Source organism: Corvus moneduloides, chromosome 26, assembly GCF_009650955.1.
Source record: "Corvus moneduloides isolate bCorMon1 chromosome 26, bCorMon1.pri, whole genome shotgun sequence".
Taxonomy (NCBI): Eukaryota; Metazoa; Chordata; class Aves; order Passeriformes; family Corvidae; genus Corvus; species Corvus moneduloides.
The window spans coordinates 1746800-1771406 of NC_045501.1; the positions used below are offsets into that span (position 1 = coordinate 1746800).

Genomic DNA, 24607 nt, shown 5'->3' on the forward strand with positions numbered 1-24607 from the left:
GAACCCTCGGGGACGGGACTCGGGGTTTGTCCCAGCCCCACACGCTCCGAGGGCTGTGCCGGACCCATCCCAAGGGAAAAAGGGGTCCAGCCAGACCCCTCTGTCCATCCCACACCCGGGGGGCTTCCGGATTATTATTAAGAGCGGGAGGACAAGCGGCTCCTTCCCCTTCTGCCGACCCCTCGGGGACACCCGCAGGACACTCAGAGCTCCAATTCCCATCCCGTCCCGAGCTCCGCACCCTCTCGCACCCCAAAACCCTCCCAGCCAGCCCCGAGACAGACCTGGGATGGACAAACCCTCGCTGTCCCCGTGCCACCGGCACCGCCCGTCCCCGAGCTCAGCCTCCCCTCCCGTCACCAGGAGGAGCCTCCCGGGCTGGGCCGGGCAGCTCCGGGGGGGCCGCGCCCGCCAGGAGCCCCCAGACCCCCTAAAATCACCCCCCATGGGCACCGGGGGTGCTCCGAAGCGGGGCCTGGCAGGTCCTGGCAGCTGCGTACAGCACCTTCCCTTCTCCTGCCCGTCTGCAGGGGTGGGGATAAAGGCGAGGGAGCCCTGAAATCCTTGGAAAACAGCTGGCACGGCGCTGGCACGGCCGGCCCCGGCACGGTTATTTACCGAGAGCACAAAGCCGCGCTCCGGCCCCTGGTTGGACACGGATCGGGATTAATCCCTCTCATCCCTTAATCCCGGCATCCCGCCGCGGATCCCATCTGGTGCCGAGCCCTCGGGATGGGATGGGACGAGCGCTGGAGCTGCTCCGGGAATGGGCTGGGAGCAGGGAAGGAGGTTTGGGAATCGTTGCTGGGTGGATCAGGGTGAGCGCTGCACGTCCCTGTGCCACCCCCTGGCACAGAATTCCTTGGAAGAGGCACGGGAAAAGGAAAATGGGATCCCTCATGTGGGGCCCTGCCTCTCTCCATCCCTCTTCTCCATCCCTGTCTCCCTAGCTACCAAAAATATTAAAAAATAAAAATACGAATTAAAAAAAAAAGGGAAAAGGGAAAGGGAAAGGGAAAGGAGAAGGAGAAGGAGAAGGAGAAGGAGAAGGAGAAGGAGAAGGAGAAGGAGAAGGAAAAGCTTTAAAGACATTTAAAGACGGCAGCATCTCCCAGTCATTTCTCCACCTTCCTGACCTCTCACAACATCCCTGGGGACTTCAACCGGTCCAACCAGTTCCCACCAGTTCGTTTTGGGGGTCCCCCAGCCCAGGGCTCAGCCAGGTGATCCCTGCCCTTCCCTCCCTCCCTCCCAAATGTTGGGATGAGATCCCACCCCTCGGTCCCTGAAAGGCTGGGGGGGGTGCTCCTGGGGAGGGGGTGCTCCTGGGGAGGGGGTGCTGTGCCCAGGGCGGGGTGGGACGACGGAGCTTTGCAAACTGGATCCCAGTTTGACCAATTTGACCTGCCCAGTCTGCCCAGTCGGGCTCTCTGCCGTCACAACGGTGGCATCGCTGCTCCGTTCATTCATCCCTCCCTCCATTCATTCCCATCTCCTCCTGAATTATTGATGCCCCCGGGCGGTGACTCAGCGGGAGCCGGGGGCCGCTCGGGAACGGGAACGGGACACCGGGAGCGGGGAACGGGAACGGGACACGGGACACTTCCGCAGCCTCCGGACACCCCCGCGCTCCCGGCGGGATGCGGATTCCCCCCGGGAAAGGATCCCGGAGCGGAGCGCGGCGTCCTCAGCCAGAGAGCAGCATTCCTGAGCAGGAACCAGCATTCCCAGCTGGAATAGGGCATCCTCAACCAGAAACCAGCATTCCCAACTGGAATTCACCATCCCTGACCCGAAACCAGCATTCCCAACTGGAATTCACCATCCCTGAGCAGAAACCAGCATTCCCAGCTGGAATAGAGCATCCCTGACCCAAAACCAGTATGTCCAACTGGAATACAGAGTCCCCGACCAGAAACCTGGATCTCTGAGCAGAAACCAGCATTCCCATCTGGGATAGAGAATCCCTGACCAGAACCCAGCATTCCCAACTGGGATAGAGAATCCCTGACCAGAACCCAGCATTCCCAGCTGGAATACAACATCCCTGAGCAAAACCCAGCATTCCCAACTGGAATACAGCATCCCTGAGCAGAAGCCAGCATTCCCAACTGGAATAGAGCATCCCTGACCAGAACCCAGCATTCCTGACCCGAAACCAGGATTCCTGACCCAAAACTATCATTCCCAACTGGAATAAAGCATCCTCAACCAGAAACCAGCATTCCCAACTGGAATTCAGCATCCCTGACCAGAAACCAGCATTCCCAGTTGGGATGTAGCATCCCTGACCCGAAGTCAGCATTCCTGACCAGAAACCAGCATTCCCAACTGGAATAAAGCATCCTCAACCAGAAACCATCATTGCCAACTGGAATTCAGCATTCCTGACCAGAAACCAGCATTCCCAGTTGGGATGTAGCATCCCTGACCTGAAGCCAGCATTCCTGAGAGGAAATTTGTATTCCCAGCTGGAATAGAATATCCCTGAGCAGAAACCAGCATTCCCAGGCGGGATACAACATCCCTGACCAGAAACCAGCATTCCCAACTGGAATACAGCATCCCTGAGCAGAAACCAGCATCCCTGACCAGAACCCAGCATTCCCAACTGGGACACACCATCCCTGACCAGAACCCAGCATTCCCAACTGGAATACAGCATCCCTGACCAGAAACCAGTATGTCCAACTGGGATACAGAATCCCCGACCAGAAACCCGGATCTCTGAGCAGAAACCAGCATTCCCAACTGGAATAAAGCATCCCTGAACAATAACCAGCGTTCCCAACCAGAACCCAGCATTCCCAACTGGGACACACCATCCCTGACCAGAACCCAGCATTCCCTACTGGAATTCAGCATCCCTGACCAGAACCCAGCATTCCCATCTGGGATACAACATCCCTGAGCAGAAACCATCATTCCCAAATGGAATTCAGCATCCCTGAGCAGAAACCAGCAATCCCAACTGGGACACACCATCCCTGACCAGAATCCAGCATTCCCAGCTGGAATTCAGCATCCCTGGTACCCAGGTATCTCCTGGGAATCAGTCCCCAGGTTCCAAACCAGTTGCATCCCAGGCCATCCCAGTGCCGGACATTCCTGGCTGTGGTGCTGCCCTGCTCCCACATCCCAGCCCGGACATCTGATCCCGGCTGGATCCCGGTGAAACCGAAACCCTCTGCTCCGTGTTTTCCCCCAGCTCCAGCAGCCAGGAGTGATGAATTCCGTGCAGGAAGGAATTCCACCCTCCCAGCTCCTGCCTCTGGAGATGGAGGAGCCGGGAGATGCCGAGCCGGGAAGAAAAGGAGGGAAAACCGGAGGTAATTTGGGTAAAAGTGGAAGAAATGAGAGGCCCAGGGTGCTCTGAGCACCATCCAAAGGGTTTTTCCAGGAGTCTCCCCCCATCCAAGGCTTTGTGGTCTCTCCATCCCCGCCTTCCCAGCCCCTCCCCTCTCCCCCCACCCCCGTCTCGCCACCAAATTAAAAGCGTTCCCGCTGCCGGCAGCAATAACTCATCCAACGTCTAATGCTCAACATTTTGTCAGGATTATCCCGATTAACCCAGAATTAATCCTGATCTCAATGTTAACAGGATTAGCGTTCAAATCGGATTAGGTTTTTTAAACCGGACCCCTTGACTAAAGGAAGGCGCCGTCCCCCTCCAGATGTGGGCGGCAGCCAGATGTGAGCGGGACTCCCTGTCTTGGGATGGGCTCCGGGATGGGTTATTCCCACACCCTGATCCCGACACCCAGCACCTGCCCGACCCTCTGCAGGTGACAACGCCGGGATGTCGCGTCCCCAAGACGAAGCCGCCCCTCTGCCCCTGGACACGGGGGCTGCTCGTCCACTCTTCCCGTTTTTCGTCCCCTCTTCCCGTTTTTCGTCCCTTCTTCCCGTTTTTCGTCCCCTCTTCCCGTTTTTCCTCCCCTCTTCCCGTTTTTCCCCCCCGTTCCTGCGGGCAGCCAGAGGCTCCGCGTGCCCGATGAATATTTAAAAGCCTGGATCCTCTGCAGCCTCATGAATATTGACGCTGCTGCTCGCCCCACACCTTCCCTGTCCCAGCCCTCGGAGGGATCGGGATGGGGCCAGGATCTTCCCGGGAGAAGGGAGATCCGAGGGATGTCCCATAGTCCAGGCATGCTGAGGGCGCTGAGTTCGGAGCACCAAAAATGCTCCTTTTCTGCCCCCAAAAAAGTGGGTGGGGCAGTGTCACTGCTCGCAGAGGGGCAGGAGAAGGTCCTGGTGGGGCTGGAAGGGATTTGGGATTGGGAAGAGCCCCAACGAGGGCACACCTGGCCCCGCTTCTCCTCATCCCACCCCTCTTTCATCATTAATTATCCTCCTCGCAGCAAATTCAGATTTTTATCCCTGGATTTTCTTTCCCTGTGTCTCCAACGGGAATGCCCAGCCTGGAATCCACCCCACCATGAGTCCCTGGACAAACGGGGATCCTGCTCCAGCTGCTCCCCTGAGGCTGAGGTGACCCCATGACGAGGATTAGGGTGGGATATGTGGCAGGAGATGCTTTTTGGGGGTGAGGGTGACATTCCTGGTTCCATCCCTGCTACCTCGACCCTCACCCACCCCTTTCCCGACTGGGGCTGAGCCACTGTCCCCGCTCTGCCTCGGGTGACAGAATCTTCCAAAAATAATCCGATTACTGCATCCTTTGGGATGCTGATGGATGGGGAGCAAAGCCGAGCGTGAGGAAGCAGCGGAGAGGTGACAAGGGACAAACCCAGGCCGGGGATCGAGGGCTGAGCACCGAGGAGAGGAGCCGGCACAGGGGGACACGGGACAGGACGGTGACAAAGCTCAGCTCTCTGGAATCCGAGGCAGGATTTGCTGGCACAGCTGCGGACAGGGAGCCAGGGAACGCCTGTGGGCACATCCCTGGGGAAAAAACGGCTGCGAGGGTCTGTTTGAAGTGCAAAAAACCCCAAAAGCGGCTTCAGCAGGACGAGCCAGAGGGGGAGAGCCCCAAATCTGGGATTCAGCCCCCGACGCTGCCGCAGGTTGTGCGGTGGAAAATCCAATCCCGTCCGTTCCCGCCGTGCCTCAGTTTCCCCAGTCCTACATTGAGGATGCCACTCCCATTCCCAGCACGCCGATGGGGTGGGTGCCATCCCCGGCCGTGGCAGGGGGTTGGGATGGGGCGGCCTTTAAGCTCCTTTCCACTCCAAACCATCCTCCGTTTCCATGATCACAAATACCGACAACCGCCGGGATCGATGGATAACAACGGAGAGCAGCTCCCGGAGAGGCTAGAAAACCAGCGAGGATCCCAAAAACACAGCGAGGAGATTGAAGCAGCCTTTCCCTCCTCTTTACCCACCCCAAATCCCCCTTCCCATCGCGAAAAACCCATCGGGCAGCGGGCCCGGGTTCCTCTGGAAGCGCGGCGGAGCCGAGGCCGGAGGGAGGGCGCCGGGGGGAGGCTGGAGCGGGAGCAGCGGGATGGCAGGAGCCGAGCCCGGCTGCTGTTTGCTCATCTCCTGCACGGAGTGAATACCGCGGCCTGCCTCTAATTCTGCCTGGGCGAGCGCCGCCGAGGTGGAAATGGCTTCCCGCAAGGAGACGCGGAGCTCCCGGGAAGCCGCAGCCCCGTTCATGAGGCTGGAGCGGGAGCCGGCCACGATCCCGGTGTGGATAAAGCAGCTCCAGACACTTGTTTTAAAGACAAACGTGTCCTGAGCGTCCCCCGCCGCTCCCCCGCCCGCATCCCCGCCGCTTTTTCCCCTCTGTATCTCTCGCTTCGCTGCCTTTGATGTTCCTTTAAAGTCCCGGCTCCAAAGCAGCTCTCCCGAGCCTTTGGATCTTCCCGTTCCTCCCGCATCCCACCAGGAGCCGGCCCACCCCCCGCATTAACGCAGCGGGAGCCCCCAGCCCTCGGTGCTGCCTCTCCACAGGAGTTCCCAGCAGGATCTTTCCCCCCCCCGCCTTGGATGTGGCCCTGGGCCTCCCAAACCTCTGCGATGCCCCTTCCCAGGATTTTCGGGCAGGGAGGGTGGGAGCTGGGGTGGGATTCAGGTGATGGAAAAATGGAGGGAGGGCTGGGATGTCCTGGATGAGGGACTCGGGAATCTGCCTGGGGACTCGGGGGGCTGGCAGCAGCGCGACAGTGACACGGAGGTGGCGGATCGACGGCTCGCAGCGATGGCTCGCAGCGAGCGCACGCCCCAGGGGAAGGCACAGCGGGGGCCGGCTCGATCTGGAAGCCGCGACAAAAATCCCGGCGATGTGCTGGGGCAGGAGGACGGAGCCGGCCAGGGGTTGCTCCACGGGCACGTGGGGATGTGGGGATGAAAGGCTTGGGGACAGCGTGACACCCTGGACCCCCCCCTCTGCCACCAACACCCGCGAGATCTGCGACCGACAAACGCAGCAGCGCAGGGACCCCCCCCCGCCCCAAATTCCACGCCTGGGGAACCCCAGATCGCAGCCACCACCTGTCCCCAAGCAGATGGGGACACCAGGGCACGAGCAGCAGCCACATGTCCCGTGCCTGGGGGTCCCTGGGAATCCAGCACAGCCTTTTCCACCGTCCTATCCCCAAATCACTCCCCCCTCTTTATCCGAGGAGCCACCTCTGCCCCCCCCCAGCAGCCGCGGGTGGCAGCTGGACACAGCCAGGGACCCTAAAAGGGCCGTGAAAGTTTTATTTTGGGGTGGGTGGGAGGCAGGTCCCCCAGCTGAAGGAGCCCGCGGGGGACACAGGTGGCGGCGGTGGCCTCAAGGAAGCCGCCAGCAGCTGCTCCCCGGGCTCGGGCTCCCCGCGGGGCTGCGCCCGTGACGAGCCAGCCCCAGCTGCCTCATGCCCCACTTGGCAGCGGGGTCAGGGCTGGGATTTATCCCACAGCACATTCCCACAGCGGGGAGAGCCGGGAGGATGCTCCCCTTGCGAAGTTTGGGTGGAAAAATAGGGCATTAGGGAAAACCTGTCCCTGCGGAACCCTGCGGGGTGGGGACTCCTGAAGTCCAGCCCCGCGAAAAATCGGGGGGGGAAATGACAAAATGTGCGGGTTTTGTGCCTTCCCTCCCCTCGCAGTGCCAGGAATGTCCCCGGGAGCGCGGGGCTGTGGGAACCGGGACAGCTGAACCTGCCGGGAGCCGCGGTCCCACACCGCAAACACTCCGGGAATGAAAACTCGGCACAAGTGCGCGCATCCCGCATTTCCCGGCCCCAGCCGGGCGCGGAGGTTCCCTGCTTTTTTTTTTTTTTTTGTGTGTTTGTTTTCCACGGGAAGAACGAACCCACCAGGGACAAGGCGCCAAGGTCAGCCGGCAAGGCGGGCGACCTTGAAGCGCTGCCAGGACGGCCCTGGGCGAGGAGGAGGAGGAGGAAGAGGAGGAGGAGGGAGGGACACGGGGACTTCCAGCTGCCACACAAAGGCCGGGCTGCTCCCGAGGTGCTGGCAGGAGCCACCGGGCGGGGACAGCTCCAGGAGGCTCCGGGCAGCGTCCCCTGGGTGGGACAGGTGGCTCCAGGGACAAAGCTCCGGGCACGACAAAGCCAACACTGAGGATTTCTCCGTTTTTCCATGATTTCTGAGCGCCAGGGATGGGGAAGGGATGAGGCCTCTTCCCCTCCCGGACACTTCCAGCTGGATAAACAACTTTGTTTTCTGGCCTGGAGATCCCTCAGCACCAAATTCCAGATTGGGAATCCCGTTCCTCTTCCCCTTCCTCCAGGAATCTCCCAACACCAAATCCCAGATTGCGAATCCCGTTCCTCTTCCCTCTCATCTAAAAATCTTCCAGCACCAAACACAATCCTGAAAATCTCATTCCTGCTCCCCTTCCATCCATCCTGTGAGGTGCTGCCACAGCCCCTCCCATCCTGAGACTCCCAAGATCATCTCCTGCCCCATTATCCAGGATTTTTGGGGAATGAGGGGGGTGAGGAGCCTGGAAAGGGAACAGGTGCTGGGCACCACCGAGCAGTGGGGAGGGTGGCAGGTCCCGGAGCCCGTCAGGGAAAAGGGATGGGATCAGCTCCAGAGCTCCAGGAGGAGGAAGAAGAGGAGGAGGAGGAGGCTGGAAACCAGAGCAACCCCTGTATCCCTGCCTGGGAGCAGCCACCAGGATGGAGCTCCACGCATGGACTTCCGACCCCATCCAGATCCGGCCTTTTCCCGGCCTTTTCCCAGAATTCTGGTCAAGGAAACAACTCCAGAGCAGCAGGATTTGGCCTTGGGATGAGTGGTCAGAAGGAGGGCAAGCCAAAGCCTCACGGAACAACTCACAACTGACCCCGAGCCCCAAAAATCCCTCTCATGACCTTAAACTTCAGCTGAGCTGAGACCAAACGACTTCAGCTCAGGAAAAAAAACCCAACAAAACCCACCCTGAGCTCCCACCCTCCGTCCACAGCCGGGGTGGCCAAGCACATGCATTTCAAAGAGAAGCAGGAAAAATCTGAAATACTGACCTTAAAGCTCCAGTAGTTGGGTTGCTAACAGAAAAAAAAGATAAAACAACAGAAGAAACACACACACACACACACACAAACAAAAAAACACCATTAAGATTCTTGGTTTGACTTTCGTTTTCCCTTTGAGAATCGCTGAGCTCGAATTTAAACCGGCTCTGGTTCCTGCCCCTCCCAAAGGGTTGCGGGAGTTTCGGGGAGCAAGCAGGGGGTGGGGATTGAAGCAAATTGGGGTGAAAAAGGAGGGAAAGGGGGGTGTGACGCCAGCCCAGCATCGCTGCTGGTGTCACTGGTGTGCCCAGCCCGTCCTGGCACTGCTGCGGTGCTGGAAGTCACAACAATGTTCATTTTTAATGGGATTTTCCAATCCCCCCTTCCCCTTTCCCTGCCCCCTCCCTCTGCCGTGTTGTCACCGGTGTCAGAGCAATGTGCCACCGCCAGTGACAGGAGCTGGCACCGCTCACAGCCCAGCGAGCCCGGCAGCTCCAGGGCTTCCCATTCCCGAGGATCGCCAGCGGGAGACTGGAATCCCTGAGGATGCTCGGGGCAGCGGCACCACAACCCCACCGGGGTGGGCCGGGGGTTCAGGACCCCCTCCCGCAGCAGCACGGCCAGGATGGGGCTGTGGGATCCCAGCGAGCCACAGGATCATGGAATTATGGAATGGTTTGGGTGGGAAGTGATCTTGAACTCATTCCCCGTTCCAGCGGGATCCCACAATTCCAGTTCCCAGCCCCATCCAACCTCCAGCAGGAGGGAAGGTGGATCCGGTGACAAGGGGTGGGATGCAGGGACAAGGGGTGGGATCCACCTGGCTGGAAGGAGAAATCCCCGGGATAATGATGGGCGAGGTGGGAGAAACAGGAACAAAGCAGCTTTTTTCCCAAACGGGATTTTATTGGGATCAAAGTTCTCCTCTGCTCTGTCCTCCCCTCTCACACCCCACCCATCCTCTCCTTTTCATCCCCCCACCACCACCCCTGAGCCTGCAAACCTCATTTGTTACTTCGAAGTTGATTTTTTTAATGAGCATTTAAAACCCAAACCCCTGCACCGAGCTCCCAGTGCCCCCCAGCCCCCGGAATGCGCCGCCAAGGAGAAGCTGCAAAAATACGGGACCATCCCAGATTTTTTATCCCAGGAATTCCCCCATCCACGGGCAGATTTGCTGCTTCGCTCCCTTCACTTCTTGCTGATTTCCCCCTTCTGCTGAGCAGGAGGTCGAGCCCACGAGCACCAACACAAATCCACCTGTTCGCCTCATCCCAAACCTCAGCTCATCCCAACCCCATTCTCATTCCAGCCCCATTCCCATTCCAGCCGCTGCTCACATCAGTATTCCACACAACACCGGGAGTTTCCAACCTCAACCAACCCCCCAAAAAAAGCGTTTTAGAAGCGCTTTGAGTCAAAGAGCGCCGAGGTTTCCTGCAGACAAGCCTGGAGGCACAAAGGTCTTTTCCAAGGGCACGCCGTGCCTCAGAGGCACCGGCAGGAACAGCAACTCCCAGCCGGGATCACCCGGCTGGAGATAACGCCCAGCAGGAGCCCAGCCCGCCCCGGGAATGCCGAGCTGTCCCAAAACATTCCCTGGAAAAGGAGAAGCCGCCTCACAGTGTTTTTTTGGGGGAAAACGAGCGGAGCCACCCGGAGCGTGGAGCCACGGACGCGGCGCTGCTGCGGCAGCCTCGGATGCAGGGGCGGGATTAAGGAAAGGGAGCTGGGAACAGGAAAAGGGAGCTGGGAACAGGGAGAGGGGTGTGGGGACAGGGCAAGTGAGTCTGGGTGCAGGGCAAGTGGTGCTGGGTGCAGGGCAAGTGGTGCTGGGCACAGGGCAAGTGATTGTGGGTGCTGGGCAAGTGATGCTGGAGGTGGGTAAGTGATTCTGGGTGCTGGGCAAGCGACGCTGGAGGTGGGCAAGTGGTTCTGGGTGCTGGGCAAGTGATGCTGGACACAGGGCAAGTGATGCTGGGCTCAGGGCAAGTGATGCTGGGCTCAGGGCAAGTGACGCTGGGCACAGGGCAAGTGATGGGTGCAGGGCAAGTGATGCTGGAGGTGGGCAAGTGATACTGGGTGCTGGGCAAGTGACGCTGGAGGTGGGCAAGTGGTTCTGGGTGCTGGGCAAGTGACGCTGGAGGTGGGCAAGTGGTTCTGGGTGCTGGGCAAGTGATGCTGGACACAGGGCAAGTGATGCTGGGCTCAGGGCAAATGATGCTGGGCTCAGGGCAAGTGACGCTGGGCACAGGGCAAGTGATGTTGGGTGCAGGGCAAGTGATGCTGGAGGTGGGCAAGTGATACTGGCTGCAGGGCAAGTGATGCTGGAGGTGGGCAAGTGATTCTGGGAATAGGGCAAGTGATTCTGGGCACAGGGGAAGTGGCACCGGGCTCAGACAAACCAGCAGCACCAGTCCCTCCCCGAGGCCTGCACAGCACCATCCCCGGTTCCAGCAGTGCCCTGTGCCCATCCCAAGCCTCCGGCCCCGGGAGAGGCTCCGGCAGCTCCCCGGGCTCGGCTGGAGCCAGCCCCGGCTCCCTGCGGGATTGCCCGAGCCCCGGGATGTGCCAGCCCTGCCTGGAGCCGGGAATGGGCCCGGGAAGCTGCAGGGGCAGCAGTTCTGTCTCTGCTCCCGCGCCAGGCCCGGCTGCTGCTCCCGGCGAGGTCTGCGCCAGGCGCCTTCGACAAAGCGGATTTCAAATGGACGGGATTTTTCTTTCCAGCTGATTTTGGCTGGACAGGGCTCCGTGCCCCGTCCCTTCCCTCCCAGCAGCCGCTTCTCCCCACCAGTTCGCCCAGTGCCGGCTCCCCAAGGCCTGGCTGTGCCGATGTCACACCCGGGGGACGCTCAGGTGCTCACCCCCCTCCTAATTCCTGAATTCTTTAATTCCCTAATTCCTTCCTTCCATTTAACAACTGAAATGGGCCTTCTCTGAGATCTGATGTTCCAGCATTGCCGGGAAAAGCTGCAGCCAAACCAGTTTGGCCCAGTCCCCAAAGGCCCCCAGCCCAGTCCGTGGCAAGAGGAGATGCTCCTGACTTTTTCCTTCTCCAACTTTTCCTTTTTCCCCTCCCCTCCCTGCTCTTCATTTTTGCTGTGGAGGAGCCTCGGTAATTTTCCTGTGCCCTGATATTGCTGATCCTATCTGGTGCCAGCGCCGGGTGTGGATTTTATTTATTATTTTGGGATGACTGGACAAGCTTATCACCGAGCCCATAAATCACAACCCCACCGCGCACCACGGCTCCGCATCCGACCGCTGACGAGCCCCAAGTGCCGCGGGAGCGAATCCAGAACATTCCGGCAGCGATTTGGGCTGGGCACCGTGACCTGTGGGCACAGGGTGGCACAGCACCCATCCCTATCCCAGCTCAGGGGATCCAACCCTTCCCTGGGAGTGTGGCACCGCCCAGGCCGAGCCCTGGGGGACAGGGACACGCTGCCTGTCCCCTGCAGGGAGCCAGGAGCATCCAGGGCTGACAATCTGGCGCTGCCCGCCAGCGCCAAGCGGGCCATGGCCAGCACCGCACGGCCCTTTGTGGGCTCCATCTGTCCCTGCTGGCACTGGTGCCACCCCTGGCACCATGCCCAGCCCGACCTGCACCCATCCCAAATATCCCAAAGCACACAGGATGCACCCCAGAGTGTCCCGGATCAGGCACAGCCACGTCCCTGCAGCCCCCCCAAAAGCGGGGACAGAGCGGTGACAACCCCAGCACGGTGCCCAGGTCCCTGCCAGCCCCTCCCAGGCTGGATTTGCCCAAAGAGGAGGGGAGAGGAGAGGGCCGGGGTGGAATTAACATTTCGCTGGCTCTTCAAAAGCATCAAAGGGAGATAATGGGCCGGGAGAGGATTGGAAGCGACAGCCTCGTTCCGAGCCATGAAGCAGGCGGCTCCTTGCAGCAGGACTCTGCAAGGTGCGGGGAATTACAGCGGCTGCGATTCATAATTACAATGAGAGTCATGTCCGTGGAGCTGCTGAACGAGGCAATAACGAGGAGCGGGGGCTCCCCAAAGCACGGGAATGACGGGCTGGAAAAGCAAGGAGGAGGTGGAGGTGGTGCCGTGAACCCGCGGCCGGGCATACGGGGCTGCTCTGCTCGGAGGGATGGACACACGCACGCACAGAGGCGGAAAAGCAGCGCTGGAGTGATGTAATCGAGAATATTTGGGAGTTAAGTTGGAAAAAAAAAATAAATGAAATGGTTGTTGTGGCTGTCCCAGGAGCAGAAAATAATGAAATCCAAGTGAGTCAGCGCCTTGACCGAGGGGGACTTCCCCTGGCTGGCAATTAAATCACAAATCTGGTGGTGATTAACGAGGCAGGACCGTGTCCCTCTCGAGCGGGCAGCAGCGGCAGCAGCCACCCCGGCACGCCGCACTCGGAGGGAGGACAGAGGCGGCTCCATCGGCTTTTTAATTAACTCATTTCCAGGAGTTCCAGCTTCCAATCGAGTCCCCCCCCCTCAGGCACCGCGTCTTGACAAACAAAAATCTCCTTGAAAAATAACAGTAAAGTGAATTTAATCTATTTCTCCTTATCAAAGTTTTGGGGTTGTTTTTTTTTAATGCTTTTTCAGCGCCAGTGAAAGTGAATTAAAGTGGAAATAGCAACATGACAAGACACGGAGAAGAATGCAAACAGCGACCAGACAGAGCGGAGAGCGACGCCGGCACCAGGGGCTGCAGATTTTGTCACCTGAGGTCTCGCAATTATTGCAGGGACCTCTCAAACCTGAGCAGGGGAGGGGACAGCGGGGATAAGAGGGGATGCGAGGGGGCTGGGGCTCATTCCCATCACCCGGGCTCCTCAGGGGGCTCCGTGTGACACCCAGAGCCCACCATGAGGAGAGTTCTGCTGGTTTTGCTGCTTCTCCTTCAGGCAGAGCCTTGGGCTCTGCTGTCCCTCCACCCGAAGAAGGCTCTGACGGCCATCGAGGTGACATCAGAGATGCCACAGCCGCCTGTCACAGCGGCTCAACGTCAGGCATCCCCCACAGACCCCCAGCACAACCACGCAGCTCCAACTTTCCCCTCCAGGCCCCTCCACCTGCCCCCGCACCTCCTCCTTTCCAAGCCCATTAGCGCTAATTACAGCCTTGACCTCCCCCCGCGGGCCCTGGGGACAGAGCCCGAACACCGCTGGCCACGGGTGGCTTTGCCTCGCTGGCCCTGGCTCCAGCCGCCTCCTCTCCCGGTGCGAGGCGAATCTGCAGCGCCTGCTTGGAGCAGTGCATCAGGACGTGCTGTGCCGAGGAGCGGCCATGCTGGGGCTCCAAAATCTGCCTTCTGCAGCAGCCCCGGCCAAGGTCAGGCCCCCCTCCCGCGCTGCAGCTGCCCCGGGGACCGCGTTTCGTGCTCAGCACACCCCCAGCCTGCTCACGAGCGGAGCGGGGGGGGTCTCTGGTCCATCACTCGCCGATGCAGGAGCGCCCCGGAGCCGCGCACGGGGGTCAAGGTGTCCCTCAGTCGCCACCCCGCTGCCGGGCCAGAGGTTTTGGGGCAGGGCAGGGGAAGCTGGCAGCAGTTGGGCAGATCAGATGGCACGGTGGCCATGGCAACGGCACGGCGTAGGTGGACCAAACACAATAGGGACGTGCAAGGTAAAGCCGGCAGCGAGCAGGCAGCGAGCAGCGCTCCGCTCCCCGCCGCGCACAGCCCCGGCCAGCAGCGCGTCCGATCCCCGGCAGCTTCGGCGTGAACCGCCCCCCCCCCCCCCCCCCCGGCTCCATCCGGCACCCCCAGCCTCAGCAAAGCCGGATAAATCCCCGAGAAACGCAAAGCACAAGGGCTGGAGCCTCAGCGGGGTCCCCTCGGGGGGGTCACAGCAGCCGCGTCCCCACCGCAGGGTCCCTGGGGAGGTCCCGGCACCGCGGGGGGGGCTGCGCACCTCCTTTCTCGGCAGAGCTGGGGGTGAGGAAGACCCCGATACGCAGCCGCTGCTGGAGCCCGCCCTGCCCTTCCTCTGTCCCCGCCTGAGCCGGGGCTGGCGGAGCCGCAGGGACAGCGGAGCCGCCGCTCCGGCTGCTGCAGGGCTTTGGCGTCCTCTCCTCCCCTAAAACCCAGCCCGGCTCTCCAGGACCCCCCAGGTGAGGGGCAGAAGGAGCCGGATTTGGGTTAGGAACCGCGGGAAACTTCGGGGCACGGAGGGATGGATGGATGGATGGATGGATGGACGGACGGACGCGTTCACCTTGCCCGTGTGTGCCGGGGAGAGCAGGAATGCGCACAGCCCTTCCAAGGGGAGGAAGGGGCAGCGCCGGGAGCCCGACGGTGCCAAGGGGAGCATCCCACCTCCAGTTCCTGGTGGGCACCTCCCTGCCGGACTGCTCCTCCCCGGGGCTGCCATCGCTGTCCCCATCCTGTTTTTTTCAGTCCACACTTCTTGGGGACTTCAAGACCCCCTTCCATAAAAAAACCCCAAGGAGAAGTGGGGTGACCCACGGGGCTGTGCCTGACTCCAGAGCCCCCATTCCCAGCCAGCTCTGCTGTAACGAGCCAGGAATCGCTGCCTGCTGGGGGGAAAATGAGGGAATCGATAGGGCCGGCTCCGGCTGCAGTCCCAGGGACACGCACACACGCTCGTGTTACTCCCGACAGCCACGCGCGCTCCGCTCCACCATTTCAGCACTTCCCAGCGCCTCCCGTCACTCTCCACCTCTGGAGACCAAGATGACACCCGAGGGAAGAGCCCCGAGGGACCCCGCGACCCCTCTGCCACCCGCGTCACCTCAGCCAGCGCTCACCGTCCCCACTGAGCAGCCAGGTACTCCCAAACTAACCCGTGCGGGGCACCCAGTGAGGGCGCAACGGTGCCAACCCCATGCCAAGGCCGCCTCTCCGTGTGCCACCTCTTGGGGGGCTGGGGTGAGGCGCGGCCAAACCTTTCCTGCCACCGCAGGGGTCCAGCTGGGTGTACCCCTGGGGGTCCCCGCGGTTCCAGCTCGGCCAGGTGAGCACCCACAAGCACCCGCAGGGCGCAGGGACACTGCGTGCCCAGGCCACCATCTGCCCCTCTCCGCTGCCCGAGGGGGGCAGAGGGGATCGGTGTCCCCTGCCGGGGCACAGGGACATGGGTGACAACGCGGAGCTGCCCTGGGACAGTGGGGGCTGCGCGGGGGGGTGGCATGGGCACCCCCGGGAGCTTTGCACGGCCCCCCTGTGCACCTGGGGGGCCAAGGTGAGCCCCCCCGGAGGCTGCACCAAAGGGCAGCGCAGCGACCATGGCACCCACAAACTGCCACCCCCTCCCCACCGCCAGCTTGGGGACCCCCAGGGAAGGGGGATGCAGGGAAAGGGGGCTGGAGGAAAGGGGGGAGCTGGAGAAAAGGGGGGGCACAAACAAAGGGGCAGCTGGAGGGGAAGCTCGAGGGGCTGCCCCCGGTCTGGGGCCAGGGTAAGGACACCCTCGGCTGCTGACGGGGATGGGAGAGAGGAACCGGGACCTCGGGGTGGGAATTTTGGGGAGGGGGGATACTGGGGTGGCACACCAGGACAGCTGGGGCAGGGGAGGTCGGGGGGGGGAACTGCTTCAGGGGGTGGCGACACCAGCTCCGTAAGCACCCGGGGGGATGTGCCCCCTCCATCCCGCTCCATCCCGCTCCATCCCGCTCCATCCCGCGCGTTCCCGCCCGGTACCTGCGGCAGGTGAGCGCGGCGGGTCGGGATCCGCAGCGCCGCTCGGCCCCGCTCGGCTCGGCTCGGCCGCGTTCGGCTCGCCTCGGCCACTCTCGGCCCCGCTCGGCCCCGCTCGGCCCCGCTCGGCCCCGCTCGGAGCCGCCACCTCCCGCCACCTCCCGCCGCCGCCGGCCCCGCGCGCCCGCCCCGCCCCGCCCCGCCCGCGGCGCCGTCACCATGGCAACCGCGGCTCCGCCCCGCCCCCTCCCGCCGCCGGCAGGGGGCGCTGAGTGCGCGGGGGGCGGGGCCTGCGCGGGGGGGGGGGCGGGGAGGGGGGAGAGCACGTGAGGGAATAACGCAGGGAAATACAGGGATATGGACATGGAAACATCGGGATAGGGACATGGAAACATCGGGATAGGGACGTGGAAACACAGGGATAGGGACATGGAAACATCGGGATGGGGACATGGAAACATCGGGATGGGGACATGGAAACACAGGGATATGGACATGGAAACACCGGGATATGGACATGGAAACATCGGGATAGGGACATGGAAACACCGGGATATGGACATGGAAACACAGGGATAGGGGAATGGAAACATCGGGATAGGGATATGGACATGGAAACACAGGGATAGGGACGTGGAAACACAGGGATAGGGACGTGGAAACACAGGGATAGGGACATGGAGACACAGGATACGGACATGGAAACACAGGGATAGGGACATGGAGACACAGGATATGGACATGGAAACACAGGGACATGGACATGGAAACACAGGGATATGGACATGGAAACATCGGGATAGGGATATGGACATGGAAACACAGGGATAGGGACATGGAGATGGACATGGATAACACTGGGATAGGGACATGGATATGGATATGGAAATACAGGGAGATGGAAATGGACATGGAAATACAGGGAGATGGATATGGATATGGACATGGATATGGATATGGATATGGATAACACCAGGATAGGGACATGGATATGGACATGGAAATACAGGGAGATGGACACGGAGATGGACATGGATAACACCGGGATATGGATATGGATATGGACATGGAAGTACAGGGATAACACCGGGATAGGGACTTGGATATGGACATGGAGATGGACATGGATAACACTGGGATAGGGATATGGATATGGACATGGAAATACAGGGATATGCACATGGATAACACCGGGATAGGGACATGGATATGGACATGGATATGGACATGGATGTGGATAACACTGGGATATGGACAGGGATCTGGACATGGATATGGACATGGATAACACCAGGATATGGATATGGATATGGACATGGATAGCTCAGGAATATGGACACGGATATGGACATGCACATGGACAACACAGGGAAATACAGGGATAGGGGCATGGATATGGACACGGATAACACGTGGATACACATGGGTAACACATGGATACACAGGGATTCACCCCTGGATTCACCCCTGGATTCACCCCTGGATTCGCACCTGGATTCGCACCTGGATTCACCCCTGGATTCACACCTGGATTCACCTCTGGATTCACCCCAGGATTCACCCCTGGATTCACACCCCTCCATCAGCCCCCCCAGCACAGCGCCAGGGGGCTCCCCCCGTGCCCTGGCTCCACGGGACCCTCAGTGCCACCTGTGTCCAGTGCCACCTGTGTCCAGTGCCACCTGTGTCCGGTGCCACCTGTGTCCGGTGCCACCTGTGTCCCCTGCACGGCCCCCGCACCCCAGAGCCGACGGCACCATCGGGAAGGGCACAGGATTCCTGGGAACAGCCCCTCCCAGCCGGGAGAGCAGCACGCGCTCCCCCGTCCGCACAACCCCACCCCAAATTTCAGCCCCCCAGGACCCCCTCGGTGACAGCAGAGCCGGGCACAGGGCGGGGACACAGCCGGGCACAGGGTGGGGACACTGCCGGGCACAGGGCGGGGACACAGCCGGGCACAGGGTGGGGACACAGCCGGGCACAGGGCGGGGACACTGCTGGGCACAGGGCGGGGACACAGCCGGGCACAGGGCGGGGACACTGCTGGGCACAGGGCGGGGACACAGCCGGGCACAGGGCGGGGACACAGCCGGGCACAGGGTGGGGACACAGCCGGGCACAGGGCGGGGACACAGCCGGGCACAGGGTGGGGACACAGCCGGGCACAGGGCGGGGACACAGCCGGGCACAGGGTGGGGACACAGCCGGGCACAGGGTGGGGACACTGCCGGGCACAGGGCGGGGACACTGCTGGGCACAGGGCGGGGACACAGCCGGGCACAGGGCGGGGACACAGCCGGGCACAGGGTGGGGACACTGCCGGGCACAGGGTGGGGACACAGCCGGGCACAGGGTGGGGACACTGCTGGGCACAGGGCGGGGACACTGCCGGGCACAGGGTGGGGACACTGCTGGGCACAGGGCGGGGACACTGCTGGGCACAGGGTGGGGACACAGCCGGGCACAGGGTAGGGACACAGCCGGGCACAGGGTGGGGACACTGCTGGGCACAGGGCGGGGACACAGCCGGGCACAGGGTGGGGACACAGCCGGGCACAGGGTGGGGACACAGCCGGGCACAGGGCGGGGACACAGCCGGGCACAGGGTGGGGACACAGCCGGGCACAGGGTGGGGACACTGCCGGGCACAGGGCGGGGACACAGCCGGGCACAGGGCGGGGACACAGCCGGGCACAGGGCGGGGACACTGCTGGGCACAGGGCGGGGACACAGCCGGGCACAGGGTGGGGACACAGCCGGGCACAGGGTGGGGACACAGCCGGGCACAGGGTGGGGACACTGCCGGGCACAGGGTGGGGACACTGCTGGGCACAGGGCGGGGACACTGCTGGGCACAGGGTGGGGACACAGCCGGGCACAGGGTAGGGACACAGCCGGGCACAGGGCGGGGACACAGCCCAGCCTCTCCTGCACTGGGGAAACTGAGGCACAAAAGCAGCTCAGCAAAGCAGCACCTCCTGGGCCTGCCTGCGCCTCCTGCTTGCATCCCTGTCTGCATCCCAAACGTCATCCCAACCTTCATCCCTGCCTGCACCCACATCTTCATCCCCATCTGTCCCTCCACCTTCATCCCTTCCTTCATCCCTATCTGCCCCCCAAACCCCAAATTTCATCCTTACCTGGCCCCCATCCCTTCCTTCTTCCTCCCTTGCCTCCCAATCTGCACTTCCACCTTCATCCCAGCCTTCATCCCTTCATTCATCTCAACCTTCACCCAAGCCTTCATCCCAACCTCCATCCCAACCTTTATCGCAACCTTTATCACAACCTCCATCCCAAACCTTCATCCCAACCTTTAGCCCAACCTTCATTCCTTCATTCATCTCAACCTTCATGCCAACCTCTATCCCAACCTCCATCCCTTTCTTCATCCCGACCTTCATCCCTTCATTCATCCCAGTCTTCATCCCAACCTCCACCCCAACCTCCATTCCTGCCTTCATCCCAGCCTTCATTCCTTCCTTCATCTCAACCTTCATCCCAACCTCCATCCCAACCTTCATCCCTTCATTCATCCCAATCTTCATCCCAACCTTTATCACAACCTCCATCCCTTTCTTCGTCCCCAGCTTCATCCCAGCCTTCATGCCAACCTCTATCCCAACCTCCATCCCTTCCTTCATCCCAACCTTCATCCCAACCTTTAGCCCAACCTTCATCCCTTCATTCATCCAAACCTTCATTCCTTCATTCATCCCTTCATTCATCCCAACCTCCATCCCAACCTTTAGCCCAACCTTCATCCTTTCATTCATCCCAACGTTCATCCCAATCTTCATCCCCACCTTTATCCCAGCCTTCATCCCTTCATTCATCCCAATCTTCATCCCAACCTTCATGCCTTCCTTCATTTCTTCCTTCATCCCAACCTTCATCCCCACCTTCATCCCAACCTTCATGCCTTCATTCGTCCCAATCTTTATCCCAACTTCCATCCCAACTTTTATCCCAACCTTCATCCCACCCTTTATCACAACCTCCATCCCAATCTTCATCCCAACTTTTATCCCAACCTTCATCCCACCCTTTATCACAACCTCCATCCCAATCTTCATCCCAACTTTTATCCCAACCTTCATCCCACCCTTTATCACAACCTCTATCCCTTCATTCATCCCAGTCTTCATCCCAACCTCCATCCCAACCTTCATTCCTTCATTCATCCCAACCTCCATCCCAACCTTTAGCCCAACCTTCATCCCTTCATTCATCCGTCTTCATCCCAACCTTTATCACAACCTCCATCCCTTCCTCCATCCCAACCTTCATCCCTTCATTCATCCCAACCTTCATCCCCACCTTCATCCCAACCTTCATCCCTTCATTCATCCCAAACTCCATCCCCACCTTCATCCCAACCTTCATCCCTTCATTCATCCCAACCTTCCTCCCAACCTTTATCACAACCTCCATCCCTTTCTTCATCCCAACCTTCATCCCAACTTTCATCCCAGACTTCATCCCTTCATTCATCCCAAACTTCATCCCTTCCTTCATCCCAACCTTCATCCCTTCATTCATCCCAACTTTCATCCCTTTATCCCAACCTTCATCCCATCCTCCATCCCTTCCCTCATCCCTACCTGCCCCCATCCTCCCCATCCCCCCTGTGGCTCCCTGTGGCTCCAGGGGCCGGACACCTCCCCCCGGCTGCCATTGATTTATTCCCGAGCCCGATTTATTCCAGGCAGCTGCAAATCTGCTGCCGTCAGGCACGGAATGCTCAGCTCCAGCCTTTTCCTGGTGGTTTTTTTTTATTTCCTTGCTGCAGAACAGGACAGGCTGAAATCCAAGATTTTGGACACTTCATTTTTTTGGGAGCCTCAACTCCTGGTGGGCTCCAGGGCTCAACCCCACAAGGCAAGGCCTGGAGAGGAAGGGGTTAAACCACAATGCAGCTTTTTGCTGTTTATGGTCGAGAAATGGGTCTGTAATCCCTTTTTTCCCAGGATTTATGATCCATCTGCATAAAACCACACGTTCCCGGTCCGTGTGGAAAAGCACATCCATGTGGATATTGGAACCAGGGATGGGGTATTGAGCAACCATAACATTATTTCCTTCAATATTCCCTATTTTCCCAAATATTCCTTATTTTTCCAACATTTCCCACCTTTAGATATCCTCAACATCACGCACCGTGAGGCGGCTCCATCCGAATCCCATTCCCAGAGCATCGACCATGAGAATTACGGAACAATTTGGGTTGGAAAGCGCCTTAAAAATCCTCTCCTCCCACCCCTCTCCTGCCGGATTTGCCCCTCCCAGGGCAGGATTTACCCTGAAATCCTACAGCCAACATTTCCAGTGGCCTCTCATGCCATTCCCATTCCCATTCCCATTCCTCTCCTATCCTTAACATTCCCATTTAACGCCTTCTCCCACCTGGATTTTAAATGATCCCGCTGCCCCTTTGGACTTCCCTGAAGATTTGCCACAATTTCCCCCCTGGATTTTATTTCCTCCTGCTCTGCCCATGATTAAAATGAACATTTCTCTCCCTTTCCCATTCCTATGCACGAATCCAATGGATTTTTGCCAGCCTGGAAGGGATGTTGGCATTTACGGAATGTTCCTGTTCACCTGTGATGTTCCCAACTCCCTCAGATGTGGATTTTTTTTTTTTTAAATCCCAATAAAACAGCAAAACCTGGGATTCTGAAATCCCTCCCAGGCTCCTCTGGAATAGCAAAGAGAGTTTCAAACGTTCCAGGCAGAGCTGGATCCCAATGTCATTTAAAGGTTGGCACCTGAGTTTTCCAGGAATTCTGGATTCCTGTTATTATTTACTGCCTGTGGGGGAAATGAAGGAAAAGAAGGGGGGAAAAGGAAAAAAAAAATAGGATTTTGTAGGATTTGGGGGTGTTTTGGTGAGGAGTGAGGGACCCTCTGCAACCAAACCCCAAAAATCCAGGTTGGGTTCACCTGGAGCTGAGAGATTCCTGGGCACCCCCCAATGATCCCACTGGTTCAGGAATAAAGGAGATAATTCCCAAATCCAGATCACCTTTCCTTCACCTATAAAAATCCTCAGCTGCTTATCAGACCTGAGCCAACCCGAGCTGGATTTTTTCTTATTATTTTTAGAGCTGCTGCTTATTTAAAAAAGGGAAGTCTTTAAATCCCTGCAATAATAGGGGGGGAAATCCTATTTATTTACTGGGAAGCGCCGCTCCGTGCCTGGAAATGCCTCTGCTCCGTGTCCTAATACGGATTGGGGCTGACGGTGACAGCAAAACCACCATCAGTAATTGTCCCTTTGCCAAAATTTGGCGGTTTGGGGACGTTTTGTGGGGCAGCAGCTCCGATGCCATCGGTTTTCCTGGCAAAGCTGGATTTCCTTCCACCGCGTCAGGTCTGGGAATTGTCACCTTTATCCCTTGGGCTTTTTTGGGGATGATCTCAGGTTTCCTGCCAGCCACAACCTTGGGATGCTCCGGGTTCTCCTCCCGGTGGGTTTATCCCAGTGGGGATTCATCGCTGCCACATTGGTGTCACTGGGGTGTCACCAGAGAGTCCAATAAGAGGGTTTGGGGTCCCCAGCACACCCCAAAACAGGCATAGGAACTCCTCCTGGAGCAGTCCATCCCCTGGGCTCTGCTGCTCTCAGCAAAGGCCACCAGATGTGGCACCTGAGGATTGGCAGGTCCTTGGGGACACACAACCCATGGACATTGTGGTGGACATGGCACTGACCCCAAGGGAATTTGGGGTCTCCAGCACCCCCCAAAACAGGGCTAAGAGCCCCCCCCAGAACAGTCCATCCCTGGGGCTCTGCTGCTCTCAGGAAAGGCCACCAGACGTGGCACCTGAGGATTGGCAGGTCCTTGGGGACACATTGTGGTGGACATGGCACTGACCCCAAGGGAATTTGGGGTCTCCAGCACCCCCCTAAACAGGGCTAAGAGCCCCCCCGCCCAGAACAGTCCATCCCTGGGGCTCTGCTGCTCTCAGCAAAGGCCACCAGATGTGGCACCTGAGGACCGTCAGGGGACACACAACCCATGGACATCATGGTGGATGCAGCAGTGACCCCAAGGGGGTTTGGGGTCTCCAGCACCCCCAGAACAGGGATAGGAACCCCCTCCTGGAACAGTTCACCCCTGGAAGATTCTCTTCCTCACGCCAGGGGAATTCTCTTCCTCACCCCTTCAGGGTGCTCCCCCCGGGCACTGCCGCACCCACCCACCCACTTCCCGCACATCCAACACCCCCTTGCTCCTCTTCTCCTCCAGACAGCCCCACCCAGCGCCAAGCACTCCCTTTCCCCCTCCCCCGAATCCTGGGAATTCGCCCCTTACCTGGTCCCGCAGGCGCTCCTGCTGCCCTCGCAGCGCCAGGGCGTGCTGCGGGTATTTGCTCTTCAGGTGGTCCATGAAGGCGTCCCGCTTGCGCTCCATCTCCGTCTTCTGGAGGCCGGTGAGCGCCTCCAGGCTCTGCGCGGCGATCACGGTGTGCCGGCGCTCCGAGGTGTGCACCAGCCCCACGTTGGAGAAGCGCCGGGTGCCGTTGCCCAGGGTGCGGTACTCCCGCGGGTACTCGGCATCGTCGGCGGAGATCATGTGCGAGCTCGTCCTGTCGGGATCTGCGCGGGCAGCGGGAGAGCACAGCGGGGTCAAGGGAGGGTCCCCGGCCAGGAGTCAAAGCGGGGGGATGGTCGCCAGCCGTGGGGCTGGGTCAGGGCACGGTCCCCTGGCATGGGGCAGAGGGGGTGGCTCGTCCTGTCGGGATCTGTGCGGGCAGCGGGAGTGCACAGCGGGGTCAAGGGAGGCTCCTCCTGCCATGGGGCAGGGGTGGGGGCGCTGGGATTTGGGGCTGGGGAGGGGGAGTTCAGCAAGGAGCGATGGCAGAGCCCTGTTGGGAGTGGGATCGGACCCCAATAGGATGCATGGAGTGGGATCAGACCCTAATGGGATGCATGGAGTGGGATCAGACCCCAGTGGGATGCACGGAGTGGGATCAGACCCCAGTGGGATGCACGGAGTGGGATCATCCATCACTGGGATGCACAGAGTGGGATCAGACCCCAGTGGGATGCATGGAGTGGGATCATCCATCACTGGGATGCACGGAGTGGGATCAGATCCCAGTGGGATGCATGGGCAAGGGGACAGGTACGGGGTTCATCCCCCTGCGATGGCAGCGGTGTCCCCGCTCCCGAACATGCGGCAGGAGATGAGGGGACAGCGGGGATGGAGGGGCCGGGGGGCAGCGAGGGGAGGGGGTGCAGGGGCTGTGATCCCACCAAACCCGCGATGATCAGAGCGAAACAGGAACAAAACAGCGCTGGGTGACTGAAAACAGCACAGACGAGACACGGGGCAGGGGCACGGACACACGGGGAGCACGGACACACGGAGGGCACGGACACACGGGGGGCACGGACACACGGAGGGCACGGACACACGGAGGGCACGGACACATGGAGGGCACGGACACGGCTCGGCATCACGGACACAGGACAGAGCAAAAAGAAAATGAAATCAGGCAGGGTGGGGGGAGGGTCGTGTGT

General features: G+C 60.0%; 1 protein-coding gene and 1 long non-coding RNA gene across 15 annotated transcripts in view; both read right to left on the minus strand.

Annotated features, from left to right (window-relative positions):
• Positions 1-24607, minus strand: part of SRCIN1 (SRC kinase signaling inhibitor 1) — an 83333-nt gene that overhangs the window by 25003 nt on the left and 33723 nt on the right. For 9 of the 12 annotated variants that reach the window (XM_032134155.1, XM_032134154.1, XM_032134153.1 and 6 more), the window contains 2 exons: positions 23397-23680; positions 8444-8467 (listed from right to left, as the gene is read on the minus strand). In XM_032134155.1, the coding sequence (XP_031990046.1) occupies positions 8444-8467; positions 23397-23680 (308 nt within the window). Of the gene's footprint in view, positions 1-284; positions 534-8443; positions 8468-16077; positions 16187-23396; positions 23681-24607 lie in introns of those variants that run through there. The other 3 variants (XM_032134152.1, XM_032134160.1, XM_032134159.1) reach the window with 3 other exon arrangements.
• On the minus strand, positions 19262-20003 carry LOC116455914. Of its 3 annotated transcripts, XR_004244491.1 has the most exons (5): positions 19857-20003; positions 19701-19820; positions 19581-19640; positions 19449-19508; positions 19262-19363 (listed from the first exon to the last, which is right to left on the minus strand). It is a non-coding gene; the product is annotated as an uncharacterized LOC116455914 (long non-coding RNA). The 3 variants fall into 3 exon arrangements; XR_004244493.1 differs by lacking the exon at positions 19581-19640 and having other exon boundaries at positions 19449-19520; XR_004244492.1 differs by lacking the exon at positions 19857-20003 and having other exon boundaries at positions 19449-19520; positions 19629-19701.